Source organism: Ovis canadensis, chromosome 12, assembly GCF_042477335.2.
Source record: "Ovis canadensis isolate MfBH-ARS-UI-01 breed Bighorn chromosome 12, ARS-UI_OviCan_v2, whole genome shotgun sequence".
NCBI lineage: Eukaryota > Metazoa > Chordata > Mammalia > Artiodactyla > Bovidae > Ovis > Ovis canadensis.
This window is the reverse complement of record NC_091256.1, coordinates 53,442,667-53,457,364: the sequence shown is the minus strand read 5'-3', so window position 1 is coordinate 53,457,364 and position 14,698 is coordinate 53,442,667. Positions and strand designations below refer to the sequence as shown.

Here is a 14,698-nt window from a genome sequence, read left to right as displayed (position 1 = left end):
TGGGTGGAAAGGCTGGAGCTGGGTGGGCAGAAGACTCAGGAGGCCAAGCAGAACAGGGCTGAAGAAGTTGCTGACAGGAACATGTCCACGGAGCCTTTCCCCACAATCCCCAGTGACTGAAATATTAATCTGCCCCAAGGCGCTGCAGCTGACAGAGAGCTGCTTCACAGACAGCAAGTGTCATTTTATTAAAAAATAAAGGAAAATGGCCCCCTCCCCTTCGCTTGACCTTTCTTTTCGGGGAAGGAGCTTTTTCTTAAGAAAAGAAAGTACTTGACAGCCTGGCCACCAAGCCCCGTGTGGCCCCAGCACCAACCAGAGGGGCATGGCCCTGGGCAGCCTGGCCTGGCCGTCTGGCACGTGGAGTAGAAGGTAGGTGCAGGCTGACAGGAGTGTCCCAGTGGGGAGGTGCCAGTTTTCAGGACTCAGAGTCCACATTCCAGGAGCTTCCCAAAGCCGCTAGCGCAGGGTCCCCAGGGAAACAGGGCCCTGACCTCCAGCCAGCTCAAGCTCGGGGGGGACCACAGGGACCCTCAGTCTTGGTGAGTCTCCAGACATTCTCAGGAGCCAGACTACTGAGGGCCAACTTGGCCACCTCCCAGGGGGTGTATTTGGAAACAGTATATCCCCCACTGTTCCATCAGCTCCACAAGGCAAGGACTTTGTCTGTTGTCTTCCTCGCCATGTCCCCAGCCCCCGGCCTGGCGCCTGGCTCTGCAACAAGCTGCCCTCAGTGAGCATCAGTGGTTGATGAATCAATGAACAAAGTGAGCCCCATCCCAGACAAAAGCAGAACTCTTCTTAAAGATCTTACTAATGCTAATTACCTGGATGGGGGGAAACAGATAAAGAGGAGCAACGGAAACAAAAAAGCAAAAAAAAAAAAAAAATTCAGAGGAAAAAAAGTAGAACATTCTTTTAAGGAGCAGAAAACTTGAGAGAAAAGGGAGTCACTCTACATGATTAGCCAGAGGAAAGACAGAGATATGATCCTGGCAACTCCAACACAGCAGCCACTGACCCGATGTGGCTCAACTGAAAGAAACCCCGATCCAGGTCTCGGTCCCACTAGCCAATTTCAAGCACTCAACAGCCCTGTGACGAGGGGCTACCATATTGGACAGTGCAGAATGGAACGCCTCCACTATCACAGAATGTGCGACTGTACAGTGCTGATGGAGAGTGAGAGCCTGGGCAAGGCATCCTTGGTCTCAAGGGGCTGTCCAGGCCTGAATCCCCTGAGCATCCCTGCAGTGAGGTCACCCTGGCCCTGGGCTGAAGTCGTGTCCCCTCCTGTCACCTGGAGGAGGTCCCAGGGAAGCCTGGGGCTCAGGGACGGCCCCCATTGGGGCTGGACTTGTGACATGGCAGGGTAGGGGGAGCTTGCAGAGGCCCTGGGGATGCATAGGTACTCTGTGAGGCTGGGATCACTGCCCCTACTTCACAGATGAAAAGACAGAAACAGGAGTTGCCTGGGATGGGCAGGTCAGAGGAAGGGGCCCCAAACAGGAAATAAAGAGGATGGAGGCAGAGATCAGGAAAGAGGGGCACGGGGGCCTTGGGGCCAGGGATAGAAAGGCCCCCTTGCCAAACACCCCCACTCTGCTCTGCACAGGGGCCAGCGAGCTCCTGGGGTTGGAGAGGAGTGGGCTTCCCAGGCAGGGCCCAGCCTGCTCACCTGGGTCAAAGGGGGCAGAGGGCTTGAGGGCGGCCGCGGCCAGCCTAGCCATCATGGGCGAGATGAGGCCTTTGCTGGCTGAGATCCTCTCCATGATGGAGGCAGGGGCCACGGGGACCGAGGCAGCCCCTGCTGCCGCCGAGTCACCGGCTCCCGAGGCTGCCAGGGCGGGCGTGTCAGGGGTTGCTGAGCCTGCTGTCCCAGACGACATGGCACCCATGAGGCCGGGGGCACCCACCGGCAGGGAGGCGCTGCCCCGACCAGGAAGGATGGGGAAGTAGGGTGCGGCGCTGGCCAGGCCGGAGTTGGAGAGGGCCAGCGCCAGGGGGATGGAGCTGGGCAGGCCCTGGGCCAGCAGCCCTGAGATCTTGCTGTTGGGAGGCTTGGTGGCGCTGGGCACAGCCTCGGAGGCGGCAGTGGCCGTGGCCAGGGAGGCGGAGGACTGCTGGCTGGTGGGGGAGGCGCTCAGGCTGGAGTTCTTGCTGCTCAGGGCCGAGAAGTCGACCAGGTCGTCGTTGCTGGACTCCTCGTGCTCTGTGTCCTTGGCGCCCAGCAGCGAGGGTGGCAGCCCCAGCACGCCGGAGCCTGAGGTGCGTATGTGCCTGCGCTCATGCTTGCGCTTGTGCGAGGTCATCTGGCTGGTGGAGGTGAAGGTGAAGCCGCAGCCGGCGCGGATGCAGTGGAAGTGGTTGGTGGCCTTGCTGTACACGCAGCCCTCGTACTTGCACTCCTCATACTTGTAGAACTTCTTGAAGCCGTCCTTGGCGTAGGCGTCGTCCTTGATGTGGTAGCTTTTGTGCTTCTCGATGTCACACTTGTTCTTGAAGGTGAACGTGCAGCCGGGGCGCCTGGGGGTCGGGGGGGGGGCACACAGGGAGGCTGTCATGGGGCCTCGCGAGGTCAGGAGGACTCCCTGCCCTGCTCCCATGGTGGCCCCAGGAGGGATGGGCCTCGGGGTGGAAGACCAGGCTGGACGCTCAGGCGCGGCCTCTGAGCACCCCTTGTCTCCTGCTCCTACGGCCCTGAGGAGGCAGGGCTCCGAGCCACCCAGGGACCTGGGGCCCTGCCTTCCGGCCCTCCCCAGGCCAGGAGCCTCCCCAGCCGCCTCCGCTCACCTGCAGTGGAAGTGCGTGGTCTTCTGCCCGTAGAACTGGCAGTCGGCCGTGCCGCAGTCCTCGGTGGCACGGAAGCGCTGGAAGCCGTCGTTGATGAGCTGGGTGTTCTTCTTATGGAAGTTCTCGTGGGTCATCACATCCGACGTGCTTGTGTACACCTTGTTACAGCCCACCTGCAGGGGCCAGAATGGCAGTCAGGGGAGCTGAAACCGGGCACCCCAGTGAGCTCAGAGAGGCTGTTCCTGCAGGTGCAGTTGACCCCAGTGGGGGAGCTTCAGCACCCATCAACATCCAACTGGTGGGACTGCAGTTAATGAAGGATGACCCCTCAGGCCCCCCAGGGCCTGGTCTGTGCTGGGTGCAGGCTGTCTTCAGAGAGCCTGGGACACCTCCCCACACAGGCGTGGGAGTCCTGCGCTGCAGGAGGTAGCTTTTGGGTCCCCAATCTGTGGCTCTATCTGTGAAGCCCCTGAGTGAGCAGGGCTGGACCCAGGGGCCTGGCGGTCACCTTTAGCCCAGGGACTTGCTTGGCGGACAGTTCCTGGCACGGGGCCCTCCCTACCCCACCCGAGCTGGGCCAAGGCAGGCAGTGTTGCCATATTGAGTAAAAACCAGTGGAATCCGAACACTCTTGAGGGCTGGGCCGTGCCAGTGTCTGCACCATCTCAGAGCCCGGAGAGCAAGCCCCCCTCTCCTCCTGGCCCAGGTTGTTTCACAGAGGCCATAACAACCCCCTGACAAATATCGGGGGAGGCGCGGCGGCTGCTATTTGCAACCCAAAGTCGCTCCCCCTGGACCTGACACCTTGAAAAAGCCCAGACTCTGCGTGGCATTAAAACAAAGAATTAAACAAAAACCTCCTCAGGAACCATTTGCAATGCTGCTCTTGGTGTTAAAGCCTGAAAAATGTCGGTCTGTATAAACAGCTAGCTGAATTGCACCCACACCAAGTATGGCCATGGGGAAGGCCCCACCCCGGCCCACCGGGCACTGCCCGAGCCTGAGCCCTGGAGACCCTCTCCTCTGACCGAAAGGAGAAAGGGAGGCGCCCCTCCCTGGGCAGGCCAGCCTCCGGGGGAGGGTGGGGTCGAGGGCGGGGGCGGGGCACCTGCATGCAGTGGTAGTGGGTGCTCTTCCCGTTGAGGTGGCAGCCGTGGTAGTAGACGCTGCAGTCGTCCAGCGGGCTGAAGCGCATGAAGCCGTGCTGCAGGGAGTTGTCCCGCTTCTTGTGCATGTTGTAGTGCCGGATCACATCCTGCTTGCTCGTGAACCTCTGCAGGGAGAGGGCCTAGTGGGTGGGAGGCTGTGCCTGGCCCCAGGGCCCTCCGGTCCTCCTTACAAAGAACTCTATTTGGGTCAAGGCAGCCCAGATTGCCTCAAGGCCAGCACCCTGGACTTGGGAGGGAATAATTTAGAAGGTTCCAGAACCACAGACCCTTCCCTGACCTTTTCCACGTCTCTCCATCATCAGGCCCAGAAGCAGAGAAAACGAATCGGGCCAAGCCTTTCAGCCAAGGCCTCTGACAGGTGACAACTCATTTTGTCTAGTGTCACCGATGGGCCCTGCCAGGCTGGGCTCCCTGGTGAGACAGGCCACCTGCATTCCCCTCTCACTTGCTTGCTCTGTACTCACCAGAGGATGAGCTTTGAACATAAGGGAAAGTCTACCTGAACCTCAACATAATCATCTGTAAGACGGGGCAGCAGTACCAGCCTCACGAGGACGCTGGAAAGAACTGATTAGACAAGGTATGCAGGCTGTCTGAGCAGTCCTTGGTGTGTGGTGGACTCAGTGCATTGGAGCAAGAATAATTATTACTGGGGAGGCAGAGGGCTCCAGACCCCATCAGTCGCCTGTGGGCAGCAATCTGGGGATGTGGACAGGCTGGGAGTTTTTCTGGCCTCTCTTCCTGCCCAAGTCAAGTTCGGGTGGCCCAAGTAGAACCCAGCAACCCTGTCCTGCTTCCAGGAGGCTTCTCCGCTGCTGTGCCAGCCTGCAGGAGCAGGGCCAGTGCCCATGGGACATACCTGGTAGTTGCACTCGGGGTCGAGGCAGTGGTAGTGCTCACGGTACTGGTAGGCGCAGTGGATGTGGCCACAGTGCTGACTGCCTGAGAACCTGCAGGGAAGAGGGGGTGGGCTCAGGCCTCTCTGGATGCCAGCTCCAGGGTCCTCAGCCTCTGTGGCTGAGAAGAGTCTGTGTCTGTGCTCCAGAGGACTGCTGCTGGGGTGTGGGGGTCCTGGGGGGAGATCTGGAGGGGGAGAGGTAGCCCCTGTGTCCGTGAGGCAGAGACTGAGAAGGCCAAGGAGAGTGATGGGGCCGCTGGGAATTCCAGACCCACTGAGCTGCAGACTGACCCTTATCTGCCCCAAGAAGTAATGCCGGAACTGGGGAGGGGGGCACAGAGGCCTGGCGCCAATGCTGGGGGGAGGAAGCGGGGCCAAGGCAGAGGCCAGAGTAGGGTCAGGGGAAGAAGCCTAGGATGGGATAGGATGAGGTGGGGAAGGCATGAGCCCCAAGGCGGCCCAGCCACTGTTTCTGCAGGTGCTGCCCTCCCACTCCCCACCAGCACCGGGTCAGGTGCTGGGGACCCCAGTCGGGCCAGCCCACGGCTCTGTGACTGAGAAGTGTTAAAGGGCTCTCTCTGTCCTGGGTTTTCCAGACACTTTCAACAGTCCAGAGTGATGAATTTTTAAAGCCCAGCATCTGTTTGGCTTCCCATGGTAGGGAGCATGTTCTCCAGCCAACTCCCCAGCTCGGAGCCCCTACTAGCTGCCTGGCCACCACCGCCTGCGGTCCAGAGCACTGTGGGCCTTCTCCGGGGTCCAACACTGCCAGAGTGGGGGATCTCGCAGCCTGAACGGTGACCACCCGGGAGAACACCCCGTGACAACTGTGGGCAAGGTGGTGGGCTCAGCCTGCCTGCCCCACCATGGAGCGAGTGAGGGGAAGCCCTGTGTAACGGGGCGAACCACTTGCGAATAAAGGTTTAAGCTGAAGCTGCCAAAAGAGCCATCTGCTGAGGCACTAATAATAATGATAATAATAATAATAAAGAGAGCACAGCAAAGCTGAAAAGACAAGGAGGGACAGGAGGGAGACACAGAGAGGGACGGAGATTAGCAGAAAGACGGCTGCCAGGGCCTGGCCCGGCCAGGTGCTGCCCTGCCAGGTACTGCCCGCCGGGGGCCTGAGCTGGGGAATCTGATGAGGTGAAGTTTTTTCACCTGCCAAGCCCGCTGCCTTAAGGAGGTAAAGGGGCAGGCCTGGAGTCAGGTGGTGAGGGTCAAGGTCTAGCCCGGGGTAGCAGGGGGGCATTGCACACTGAGGCCACCTGCCCACACCCCTTCTCATCCCCTTACTGTTTCACAGTGGCTTGCATTGCCCTCCCTGTACTCCCCGCCCCCAAGGCTCTGGATTAGCTGTGGAGGGGGGCCTGGTGCTCACCTGTGGCCGAGCCCTGCTAGCGGGCCCTTTCAGGTACCTGAGTCCTGCCTGGGGTACAAGCTGCTTAAGGGCCTGTGGTCTGGACCTCATGAAGGGGGCGGGGGCTCTGAGATGGGGCAGAGGGAAGTCCCTGGAGGGAGTCTGGAAGCAGGAGTGTGTGGGGGTGGGGAGGCAGCAGGCAGCTGATACTAGCGGTCAGATGGGCATGCAGTCCCACGGTCCCCAGCATTCCTGCCCCGCCCACCTCTCCAGGGCAATCTCCTCCCCAGGGGCCTACCTGGCAATATATTTCTGGTAAATGTTTACATCTTCAGTGACAGCTGGTTTATCTGTGGGCAATCCATTCCTGGTGAGAGACACACAGGGCACAGCTGATGAGTGGACGAGGCAGCCTCCTGCCCCAGGCGTGTCTGGGGGCAGCTCCCTGCCCTGGGGTCCTGACCCTTGTCTCTCTTGCTCTGTAGCATCCTGGGCACTTGAGGTGGGACGGGAAAAGTCCTTTGGCAGAAAACTAGCACAGCTGGGTTCAGTTAGCCCACCTTCAGCAAGGGCTAGGCTGTCTCAGGCTGGCAGGGCGGGAGGGCTCCACCCTGAACATGGGTCTGACCTAGAGTCCAACCCTCAGGAAGCCTGGGAAGCTGGGGCCCGGCCCCTCTTGCACACAGCGGGGTCAGGACACTGCTGGCTGAAGAGGGGTACCAGGGACCACTGGGGAAGACCCCAGGGGAAAGGGCAAGAGCAGCACCAGGCAAGTGTGGCTGAGGGGTCGGAAAAGCCCCCTGACACCCCCCATGCCAAGGGCGGCTCTCTAGATCTGCTCTCAGGTTTCGGGACCCTCCCCCAAAAGGGATGGCTGTGGGGAAAGGTATTCTCAGCCCCACACATGGATCCATCAGTCATTTTACCACTGCCGAGGGCTTTGCGCTGGGTCCGCCCACCCCAGCCTCTTACTGCCTCCTGCTGACATTCACACAGCCCAGGCTCTGAATCCAGGAGCCAAGGCCACCAGCTTGGAGCCCAGAACCTCCAACCCAGCGTAGGGTTTCCCCAGTCAACCATAAGCCCGCAGCTGACCCTCATGGTGGCAGGCAGAGAAAGCCTGCTGTGAGCAGATGGGGTTACAGTACTCTGTGCAGGTGTGTCAGCAGGTGAGCAAGTGCACAGCAGCACAGGCAGGCCTTGGAGATACTGCAGGCTCGCTGCCAGACCACCATGATCAAGTGACGGTCACAATGAAGCGAGTCACATGAATTGTTTTGGTTTCCCAGAGTACAGAAAAGGTATGCTTGTGCCATACTGTAGTCCATTAAGTGTGCAATAGTATCATGTCTGAAAAAACCATGCATATGTCTTAACTAAAAAATGCTTCACTGCTAAAAAATGCTAACCATCAGCTGACAATGCAAGGTTGCCACAAACCTTCACTGCACAAAAACACGCAACTTCTTCGAAGCGCAAACAAGGTTTGCCTGTATGTGGTGTGTGAGGGTGTGTGCACACAGCAAGATGTATGGTATGTGGGTCCATGAACTGGGTGTGAGTGATTATGTAGGCTGTGTGAGTGTATGTGTGTGTGTGTAAGTACATGTGTGAGACTCTGGGTGTACGTGGATGTGCATAATGTGTGGGTGCATGTGTCCACAAGTGTGAGCTTCAGAGGCAGAAAGTGGGTCTCTGGGTCACCCCAGTGCTGGACTCAGGGCTGGCAGTGAGGGTGGTGCACGGCTTACTTGACAGTGGAGACGGTCCCCGTGGTGATGGAGTCTGTTTTGGAGAAGGCTGACTTCAGGTACTCGGGAGTGTTGAAAGGCAGGGAGGCAGATGGCTCAGGTCCTGGCCCAGGGGCGCTGGGAGCGGTGGGCACGCTGGCAAGGGGTGCGGGAGCCAGGCTGGGGGTGGGTGGAACCTTGGCGGGGCCAGGCTTCTGGATGGCCCGGACATCATACTTGGAGGGGCGCCCCACCTTGCCTGTCTTGAAGGCGATGGCCCCACCCATGTCAGGGCTGCCCTCCCCGGGTTTGAAGAGGTGCAGGTACTTGACGTTCTCCAGGTCGTACTTGGACGGCTTCTTGTAGGCGCTCCCATTCTGGGGCCGCAGGTTCTCGCCCGTCTTCAGTTTCTGGATGAAGAAGTCGTACTTGGAGGCCCGGGCCACCAGGCCCTGCATGGGGACGCTGCTGTGAGAGGGCAGGGGCAGGATGGTGGCCTTGGTTTCCAGGTGCGTGGTGCTACTGGAAAGCCGCAGGCTGGGCAGGGGGCCCAGCACCTCCTTGCCCGCCCGCCCCTCTGCCGTGGTGCCGTGGGCCGGCCAGGACAGCTGCTCGCCGGCCTTGAGCTTGCGGATGTACTCCTCATACTTGGAGAACCGTGCCCGCTTGCTGAGGGCGTCCTCGGAGGTGGGCAGTACAGAGGAGGTGGCCGCCTCAGGGGTCGAGCCCGCGTGCAGCTTCTCGAAGCTGATCTTCCTGGCCAGCTCATCCCTCGTGTTCTGGTCGTCGTAGCCAAACATGCCAAGGAACTCGGTCATGGTAGAGGCCGCGTAGTCCCGCAGTGAAGAGGCCTCTCCTATGGGAGAGGAGAGGGGCTGTCACCTCTGGGAGGGAGCAGGGTAGCCAAGGGACAGGCCACCCCCAGAGAGGGAGGGGGCTGCCCTGGGGAGGGGCGGAGCAGGACATGATCTATGGACATTTGGCTCACTTGTTAGGTTTTACGACTCTTAAATTAATTTGTTTAAAAAAAAAGTAATTAATACTGGGGTAAAATAAAACGAGTTCATCAATGCCAGGAAAATCAATTTCCTAAATGTTCTGGCCGATGGCTTTTCAGTACATTAAACAAAGTTTCATAAATGTCTCCGCTCTCTCGCCTTGGCCTAATATGAAAGAGAAGTCATTTTACTGGAAGTAAGGCCAGATCTCAACCTGCCTCCGGGGTAGGGGTGGGAATGGGGGCTGGGGACAGGTAGGGCTGTGAGCCAGCGGCTGGGCAGTCGGGAGGACCCCTGGGGACTGGTCAGGGGTAGGCCTGGCAGAGCTGGCCTGGCAGACCCTCCCTCCCCCCAGAAATGGACACACAGACCCCTGATCCCCAGGAGGAGGACGAGGGGCTTGCCCGAAGCCTCCTCAGAACCTGTCCTCTTGGCCCCTCCCAGCCCCCCCGGGTTGCTAACAGCCCCAGACAACAGGGTCAAGGCGGCAGAGAGCTGCTGATGTGAGGCTCAGACTCCCTCAAGGCCCCACCCCAGCCAAGACTTATGACATGGGGAGGCCTGCAAACCTCCCTGCCACCCTCTGGTCACTCGTGTTCATGCACAAGGGTGGGCCACCCCGAGCAGAGTCAGGGCCGGAGACATAGCAGCTGACGGTCCGCATCTTTCACCCCAGTGTCCACGGCAGGGCACATGGGGAGTCCCCTGCAGCCACCTCCCCGTGGGGCCGTGCATGCACACACACTCTCACAAGCTCACGTCCTAGTGATCGTCCAAGACACACATACACGTGTACCCAGACCACCTCAAACTCCACATCCAGCTTCCCAAGACGGTCCCATTTGGCCTGGGGCTGTTCCCTGGAGACGAACCCCCTTCCACACACAATGTGCCACCATTGCAAGCCTGTGGCACGCCCCTGCCCCCAGGACGTGTCCTCCTGTGCACTCACTAACACCGACCATCTGCTATACCCCGAGTCAGGGGTGGGGACACTCAGGTGGGTGAGACTCGTCGGGCTCCAGAGGACATGTATGTTCTCTCTACTCCTGTCTGAGCCTGCACACCCGGGCACACAGAGCAGCAGGACCCTAGGCTGGGGGGTCCTAAGAGCACAGCCAGGGAAAGGTGTGGCCAGCACCCAGCAGCAGGCTCTTCTCCCATCCCCAACCCCACCTGGAGGTGGTCTGAGAGCCGAGCTGGGTTCCGGCAAAAGAGAAAACCTAGCAGCATGTAGACAGAGCCTCCGCGCTCCTGGGAGGAGGGGAGGAGGGCAGTCCTGTGGGGTCTGGGGCCCTCCGGGTGAGGACAGAATAGTCATGGACAGCACCCAGCCCCCAAGGTGGGAAGAGCAACTCTAGGAACCAACAGATGGCTTTCCCCCTGGGCTGGCTGGCTGGTGGGCTGCCGTCCTGACCTCAAGCCACTTGGGGTGGGGGACCCAGCCTGGGAGGGGTGGGCTCTGGATGCTAGATTCAGTGGCTCAGGGACCAGGGAAAGGGGCTAAAAATAGCTGGAGGCAGCTGAGCCCTCGCTATATATGGCAGAGAATCAGAAGGCTTTGAAGGGCAGACAGCTTAGAGCAGGGAGGGGGCCAGGCAGGGGTCCCGGGGGCAGCCGAGAGGCCTGCATTCCCAAGGCCACGGTGGGCAGCTTGGGCTCTGGCTGCCCAGCTCCAGGGCCCAGGCTGAGGAGGCTGCCTGGAGTCATGCTGCCATCCTGCTGCTATCCCAAACCCGAGGGGGCGAGGCCTGGAGCCATGAGGCCACGAGCAGTTTCCAGCCCTGCCTCCTGCTGTGCCAGCTCGCCAGTCCCCCAGGAGGAACTGGGGTGCTGAAGGGACAGTGGCCCCGTCCCTGTCCCTCCCCACTCCTCAGGCCCAGCACAGTCACCTTGTGTCTGGGAACGGCAAGGGCTTTTCCTATCAGAGGAAACTGAAGGTCACACTTTTCCTCATTGATCTTGCAATGTTTGTTAATTACTCTGTCACTGATGTGGCGAAGGATAATTAAACAGCTCTGTTTATATCTTATATGCATAATTATGTGGCTGCGCAGGGCTCCCCGCGCAGGGAGGAGATGCGCCCCTTGCTGCAGGGGAAGAGGAGGCTCGGGATGCTAGGTGCCCGCTGCAAGGAGGCTGGGGAGCTGAGGAAAGCCCGGGGCCCAAGTTCCAGCCCTGGCCATGCCGCCTCCTGCCCAGAACTGAGGTCCTTCCTCCTCAGAGCAGAAGGAGCTCAGGGCTGCTCTGCATCTAAGGACACGTGGACCCCAGAAGAGCCAGGCCTTAGCCATCTCATGGGAGAGAGGTCAGCCAGGGGACCGCGTCCGGGGCAGGTGGGTGCAATGGGATCTGCTGGCTGGCTGTCCCTCTCCACATACCCAGGTACTACGCCCCCTAACAGGCTCCTTCCCAAGCAGGTACTTGTGGCGAGCCATCTACCCACACACTATCCATCCATCCATCCATCCATCTGCCTGTCCACCCATTCATTTGTCTTCCTGAAGACCCACTGTGTGTTCAGCAGCTCATCACAACCCTGCTCACACGCCTGGAAAGATGCTTTCTAAGGCCCTTCCCTTCTCACCCCTGCCACACCACCGCCCGCCCCAACCCCTGCCCGATTCCTCTCCCCCATGCCAGCCGTGACCTCGGCCCCAGCCCCAACCCCCTCAGAAGTCCTCCCTGGGCCCAAAAAAGGGGTCACTACTTGGAGCAAGAGTGAGGGAAGAGGGCATGCTCTGTAGACACACCACTCCTCCTCCTCATGGGGTTCTGTCCCGTCCAGGGCTTAGACACCCACCTGAAGCCTGCTTGGTACTGGGGCCACCGTCATCCTTGGAGGCTGCCCCGTCCGAGTCCTTCTCCTCCAGGACGCTGCCGTCCTTGGGGGGCTCTTCGCCGTGGTCCTCCTCGTCGCTGCAGCCCTGGGGCTGGACCATGTAGACGCCCTCGGGTGGCAGCTCCAGGCCCTCCCGGGTGACCCGCCCCAGCACGGGCGCGGGCGCCGGCTCCTCGCTGTACTCCCCGTTGACCCACTTCTCAATCACTGCCCGCCTCTTGTCTTCTTCACTGCGGGGGGCCCGGGCCACGCCAGACTCAGGGCCGCTGCGCTCTTTGTCCCGGGGCCGCAGCGGGCTGCCCTCAGCGTGGGCGCCAGCCTCCCCACCCTTCTCCACCTCCACCTGGCGGCTCAGCTTGGCGCAGATGGCATTGAGCTTCAGGCCGCCTTTGCGCTTGGCCGCCATCGCGGGCTTTCCTGCGGGCGGGTCGGTGCACCGGGTGCCTTCAGCTGTGGGGATGGAACAGAGGGGTCAGAGGCACCGACACCCACCTCAACAGTCCCACTTCCCCCAAGCCAGAGGTCTCCCCAGTCACGTTCCACCCCACTGCCCTGAGACCAGGGCACATCTGTCCCCTCGCTAGACTGTGGGTTCTATTCTCAGAGCCTGGCGTGGACTACGTGGTTCAAAAATATCTTGTAAATGAACGAATGAGTGAATGAATGACCACGCACAGGAAGAGTCTTCTTCTCAGCCCTGGCTCCTGGAAGCACTTCCTCCCTGTGTCTGGCCCTGGGAGCCAGGCCAGGTGTGCCTCAGGATGTCACTCTGCCTCGGCCAACTCCTGCAGCCCTGGGGGCCTGGCTGGCCCCAGGAAGCCCACTTTCCAGATCTGAGAAGCGGGAATAGATTGGGATTCCTCAGATCCCCAGCGGAATGCCCAGAGGCTGCCGTTCTAGTGCCTCATCCCTGAGCAAGACAGCGCTATGCAAATGGCCTGGAACTGTAAGTAGGCTGCCTGGGCACTGGCCACCTCCCTCTCAGCCACTGAGCAGGGCGCCCAGGGTCTTGGGGGTGGGGAATGGCAAGACCACCCCCATACAGCTGGAACCTGCCACAAATGCCAGCCAAAGCTGACACACCTACACCGGTTTATTGTATGTTGGTCCATCTGTCTGTCCACCCATTCATTCAGCAAGCTCCCACGTGGCAGCGCCAGGGGTGGGGCGGTGGCCACGGCAGACACAGTCATGGCTCACACTCCCTTTGTGCACAGGGGGCCCCATTGAAGCCTCTAGATGGCAGGACTCCCAGGGGGTGGGCATGGCCGTGTCTCCACAGAGCTCAAAAGGCTAAGCCAGGGGAAGGATTCTGCTCCCAGGCCCCCAGTCAGATGGGACTTCACTATAATGGATCGAGAGCCTAAACACACACGCCTGGAGCCCACTGAGAGGCTGACTCAGACAGAAATGGGTGCGCTTGGGCCAGGACCTCACCTGTAGGCAGACTTGGCTTGTGCACACAGATGGTGGCCCCCTGATACAGACAATGCCCAGCAGCCCCAGGTCCTTGTCTTGAAGCCAGACGCCCAGTTCTCCCAGTCCTGCGGCCCTGGCTCTTCCAGGCCCCACCCTCGCCCTAGCCGGATGCCCACTCTACCCATGTTTGCCCACATCTCCAAGTCTGCACTGCCCACACCCAAGTCTCCCAGCACCACTGTGGGCTCTTTCCCAAGGCTCATTGATGGGGTCCCTCATCACGCTATCCCACCCAACCTCCAGGCCAGCCACCAGGCTCTGTGACACCAGGCTTCCTCAAGCAGGCCTATGGGGGGCAGGCCGCACCTGGGCCCCACTGCCCCCGGCCCTGGTAGAGAAAGAGGGTGGGAGTGGGGGAGCCTGCTCTATTTTTACCAGGAGGTAAGCAGCCAAGTGTGTATGGCAGACGGCAAATGAATCTATAAATATTTATCCCAAGGAAGAGGGAAGCAGAAGCTCCCAGGGCTGCACTTGCTGCTGGTGACACCCCGTCCCTGGGCCCCCACCCATCCTGGAGCCTCCTGGCACTTGGGCCCACCCAGCCCTGCCCACCCTTTCCTGATGCCGGCCGTGTGCCTGGCTCAGTCCCTTGCGGGCCCCCCACCAGCTGTGCTGCAGCTGTGTGCCGGGGGGCCCACCCCCCACCCGCAGGCCCCGTGGCTCCGCCCACGCCCCCGACACCTGCCCTCCAGCTGCTGCTCTGCCCCAGCCCACCTGCCTTCCAGATGCTGCCCTCCCTCTGACTCCCGCTGCTCCCAGGGGTGGAGGTGGGGAAGGCATGTCGGCCTGGGGTGCAGGGCAGGAGGCAAAAGCAGACCTTCCTCGGAAGCACACACACATAAGAGTCTGGGGCTGTGAGTAGAGGGGTGTTTGTGTGTGTGTGTGTGTATGAGTCGAGGTTCAAGTTGCCTGCCCACCCGCCTTCCGGCCCACCCCATGGGGCCTTCTCCTCTACCCCTCCTTCAGGACCCTGGGACCTGCAGACTACCCCCCTCATGGTCTGACCCCAGGCTCCTGTCCATGTAAACATTCCCCTGACTTTCTTCCCTAAAATATAAACGCCGTGGCCGGGCCTCAATGGGAGGAAGCCATCCGTCCCCGGCCCTGTCACTGCCCCTTTCATCTCCTTCCCGCCACCAGCCTGCCCGCTGCTCTATTTACACTGGAAACTTCCTCTGGGAACAATACTGCCCAGAAGGCCGGCTTGGGCTGGAGGGTGGGAAGGCTCGGGGACTCCCGTACTGCTAACCCAAGACCCGGCTCCAGAGAGGAGGTGAGGGGCAGGGCGGCTGCAATGTGCCCAGCTGGGCCCAGGGGAAAGGAGCAGGCCGGTCTCTGCCTGTGGGCCGCCAGCCCAGGGCGTCTCCCAGCCTGCAACCTCTGGCCCCAGGGACGCTGGATGGGCCAGAGTGAGCCCTGGGAGGCAGCA

General features: G+C 60.6%; 1 protein-coding gene across 4 annotated transcripts in view; it reads right to left on the bottom strand.

The window, feature by feature from the left end:
• The window catches only part of CASZ1 (castor zinc finger 1), a 153,170-nt gene that overhangs the window by 14,114 nt on the left and 124,358 nt on the right, over positions 1 to 14,698 (bottom strand). For all 4 annotated transcript variants that reach the window (XM_069544750.1, XM_069544752.1, XM_069544748.1 and 1 more), the window contains 7 exons: positions 11,752 to 12,240; positions 7,972 to 8,806; positions 6,519 to 6,587; positions 4,822 to 4,912; positions 3,902 to 4,066; positions 2,794 to 2,966; positions 1,679 to 2,526 (listed from right to left, as the gene is read on the bottom strand). In XM_069544750.1, coding sequence (XP_069400851.1) covers positions 1,679 to 2,526; positions 2,794 to 2,966; positions 3,902 to 4,066; positions 4,822 to 4,912; positions 6,519 to 6,587; positions 7,972 to 8,806; positions 11,752 to 12,240 — 2,670 coding nt within the window. The remainder of the gene's footprint in view (positions 1 to 1,678; positions 2,527 to 2,793; positions 2,967 to 3,901; positions 4,067 to 4,821; positions 4,913 to 6,518; positions 6,588 to 7,971; positions 8,807 to 11,751; positions 12,241 to 14,698) is intronic.